The 3,737-nt window shown below is 38.0% G+C and overlaps 1 protein-coding gene across 1 annotated transcript; it reads left to right on the forward strand.

The window, feature by feature from the left end:
* Positions 1 to 1,385: 1,385 nt before the first annotated feature.
* On the forward strand, positions 1,386 to 3,349 carry LOC115104748 (C3a anaphylatoxin chemotactic receptor-like). The gene is made up of 2 exons (XM_029626097.2): positions 1,386 to 1,483; positions 1,877 to 3,349. Exon 2 carries the CDS (start codon positions 1,884 to 1,886, stop codon positions 2,892 to 2,894), a length of 1,011 nt encoding a protein of 336 aa, XP_029481957.1. The 5' UTR covers positions 1,386 to 1,483; positions 1,877 to 1,883; the 3' UTR covers positions 2,895 to 3,349.
* The last annotated feature ends 388 nt before the right edge of the window (positions 3,350 to 3,737 follow it).

Raw genomic sequence — 3,737 nt, forward strand, 5'->3', positions numbered from 1 at the left:
GGTTTTAGATGGTTTGCAATGATTTCCTACACTGTACTTGCTTGTTTTGTCACATAAAAAGTACCCAATTGTCATACTTGAGAAAAAGTAAAGATATCTTAATAACAAAACTCAAGTAAGTCACCCAGTAAAATACTTCTGGAGTAAAAGTCTAAAACTATTTGGTTTAAAATATACTTTAGTATCAAAAGTAGATGTAATTGCTAAAATATACAAATTATCAAAAGTAAAAGTAAAAATAAAAATTGTTTCACATTCCCTATATTAAGCTAATATTTTTAATTTACGGATAACCAGGGGCACACTCAAACACTCTGACCTGATTTACAAACAAAGCATTTGCGTTTCCTGAGTCTTTGAGTCCGCCAGATCAGAGACAGTAGGGATTAAACAAGGATCTTCTCTTGATTAGTGTGTAAATTGGACAATTTTCTTTTCCTGCTAAGCATAAAAAAATACTTTTGGGTATCAGGGAAAATGTATGGAGTAAAAAGTATATCATTTTCTTTAGGAATGTAGTGAAGTAAAAGTAAAAGTTTGCAAAAATATAAATAGTAAAGTAAAGTACAGATACCCCCCCAAAACGACTTAAGTAGTACTTTAAAGTACTTTACACCACTGCATATCAAATGAGATACATCTCCTTCAAATATTGATATTTGGTTGTGTAGACACAATTCCATATCCCTTTTGGAATACAATAAATAGCCTAATAACTTGTCGACATGTTAACAAATGAAATGTTGTAGTCACATTCAAACCAAACATTTAATAAAGTTAATGAATGGGATCAAGCCAGTGGTTCAGATTAAACTATCCAAACAGTAGGCTACGTCTCCTTTAAATGTTGATATTTGGTTGCGTTGTCAACCAAACACAATATTACTTTGTAATACAGTAAATAGCCAAAAGTTAAGGCTATTTTACAAACAAATGTAACATTCAGCCTTAAAATGAGTAGCACATCCATGGCCACATTTTGAGTATAAGATGGCATGCATAGGTTGAGGCAGGTCTGTGGAGATCTTCACAAGTGCTGTAATAATCTGTGCACAATCTCAAATGGCTTTGATTACTTTCAGCATGTACTTTTAATGTAATCTCAACTGCAATCCAGGTAGTTTGGTTCTGCTATTAGATGAAGCACAGGGATAACATAATATATTGTATAAATAAATCAAATATCAAAATGTTGTGCATTTAGATGGTTGAATGCATAGTAATAACTCATTGAACATTCAGCTAACTTTTGCCTGTCTTTTTGACTTGGTTGTCGTCTCAATGTCTCAACCAAATATTACCCAATTATCTACGTTGAAATGATGTGGTGTGTCCAGTAGGTACTTTCAATACTTCTTCTTTCTTTGACATTCTGTCACTTTCCGTCCCATCGATTTAGTCCCTCCCTGCCACGTTCTATCCCTGAAAAACAAAACACCTTAAAGAGAAGTGACAAAATCAGAACAGAGACCTGAAGGAAGAGGTGAGTTTGATATAAATGTTCAGTTGAATTTTAGGTGTGCTCTTACGTAGCTCCTTTTAAATAATTAACCTGGGAAAAATAATTGATAGTATTATTTTCTAATATTTGTTTAACTTTGTGAAGAGGATTTGACACCCCTCTGTTTCATGACGATAAAAACTAAGGACCAACATTTTCCACATTGAAGGTGCTAATGTTTGAATTTCAATTCTGTTAATTAATGCAGCCACATGGTATATAAACAGCAAGACCATTGACATTAATTATGACTGGTTATAAGAATGACCTCACTGAGAACCCTTACTGCAATGCTAAGTTAAGTTAAAACATACATTTAGAAAATGGTGTGTTTTACAATGAGTGACATTGTGTATCAAACAATTCCTCCCCTAGTGACAACATGAATTTCTCAGAGGAGTACTTGGAGGATTATTATGACATGTTCATTCAAACTGATCAATCAGAGCAGTTAATTCAGTCCATACGGGTGCTGTCCATAGTCATCTACAGCATAACCTGTGTCCTCGGTATCCCAGGAAACTCATTTGTCATCTGGATAGCTGGAGTGAAGATGAAGAGGACAGTCAACACTGTCTGGTTTGTAAACCTGGCTGTAGCAGACCTCCTCTGCTGTATCTCCATACCCTTCTCATTGGTTGAAATCATATTGAACCAACACTGGCCATTCGGAGAGGCTATGTGTAAGGTTATCCCCTCTGTCATGTATCTCAACATGTTTGCCAGCGTCTTCACCCTGGTTCTCATCAGCCTGGACCGATTTGTCCTGATCATCCTGCCTGTCTTGGCCCAGAACCACCGGAGCATCACCCTGGCCTGGTTGCTGTGTGGTCTGGCCTGGGTCCTGGCCTTGCTCCTCAGCCTCCCCACCATGATTCATAATGGGACCATCGATAGTGTCGACAATGACAAAATTATTATGTGCACCTCTGTACACCCCCTTGGCGAAAACAACATTAGGGGCTTCTTTTCTGCCATCAAAGCCACCCATGTTCCCAGGCTGGTCCTCGGCTTCCTCGTTCCTCTGACGGTCATCGCTGTCTGCTACCTGCTCATCGGCAGGAGGGTGAGCAGCGCTCACTTCAAGTCTCAGAGGACCTTCTGGCTCATTCTGGCTGTGGTGGCAGCATTCTTTGTGTGCTGGCTGCCGTATCACACCATAGGTATGGTGATTGGGTATGGTAGGTTTGCCTCGGCACATGAAGCCTGGAATTTGTACCCCCTGGCCATCTCTCTGGCCTATGTCAACAGCTGCCTCAACCCTGTCCTGTATGTGTTTATGGGCCAGGACTTCAAGGAGAGGGTCAGGGTCTCTTTCCGTAAAATATTTGAGAATGTCTTCAGTGAGGATGCCATAACACACACATCTGTGACTCATGTCCAAAATGTCTGATAACTCTCCTGGGTCGTATTCATAAAACAGCATACTTAAGTTATAGATAATGCTAAGAGTGTGCAAAGCTGTCATCAAGGCAAAGGGTGGCTACTTTGAAGACTCTCAAATATAAAATATATTTGTTTAACACTTTTTTGGTTACTGCATGATTCCATATGTGTTATTTCATAGTTTTGATGTCTTCACTATTATTCTACAATATAGAAAATAGTAAAAAAGAAAGAAAAAGAAAAACCCTTGAACGAGTAGGTGTGTCCAAACCTTTGACTGGAACGGTATATTCTTTATTATTGGTGTGTAGAAAAGGAACTGGGAGCCAGTGTCTAGATTACTCTAATCAAGGCATTCCAAGTAAAAAAAATACATTTTTTATAGCCATCCACCACTTACACATTCCTCTCATGCTTACTGTAATATCTGTCATTTAAAAAAATAAACAGTCTGAAGATCAACTGGCTGGTTGGCATAGATGTTCTCCACTAAAGCCACATAGTGGTGCTATAGAGCAATGATAAGCACCACATTAACCCCATATGATAAACTAATCTCATGATGATAGAGAAGTCACTGTGTAACTGAATAAATATTGAAGTGTTGTGACAACAGCTTGAGTTCATTTATATGTTAGAAAATCTGAACACTCTCGCTGACAGCTTCATTTTCTCAAAGTTATCTCCTGGTATGTGATGACTGTCATATTGGGTGGATTGGAGTTTTGTTTGGACAAGAGGAGTCAACTATTATCTGATCCCCTGCTTGGAAATGGAAATGTACATTTGAACTTAAAGGAGCAATCAGCATTTGCTACATCCATTTTTGAACTTAGAAATTAATGATATG

The sequence above is a fragment of the Oncorhynchus nerka genome, linkage group LG22 (assembly GCF_034236695.1).
Source record: "Oncorhynchus nerka isolate Pitt River linkage group LG22, Oner_Uvic_2.0, whole genome shotgun sequence".
NCBI classification, from domain to species: domain Eukaryota; kingdom Metazoa; phylum Chordata; class Actinopteri; order Salmoniformes; family Salmonidae; genus Oncorhynchus; species Oncorhynchus nerka.

Coding starts and splice junctions, on each gene's coding strand:
- LOC115104748 (XM_029626097.2), top strand. CDS start 1,884: ATGAATTTCTCAGAGGAGTACTTGGAGGATTATTATGACATGTTCATT.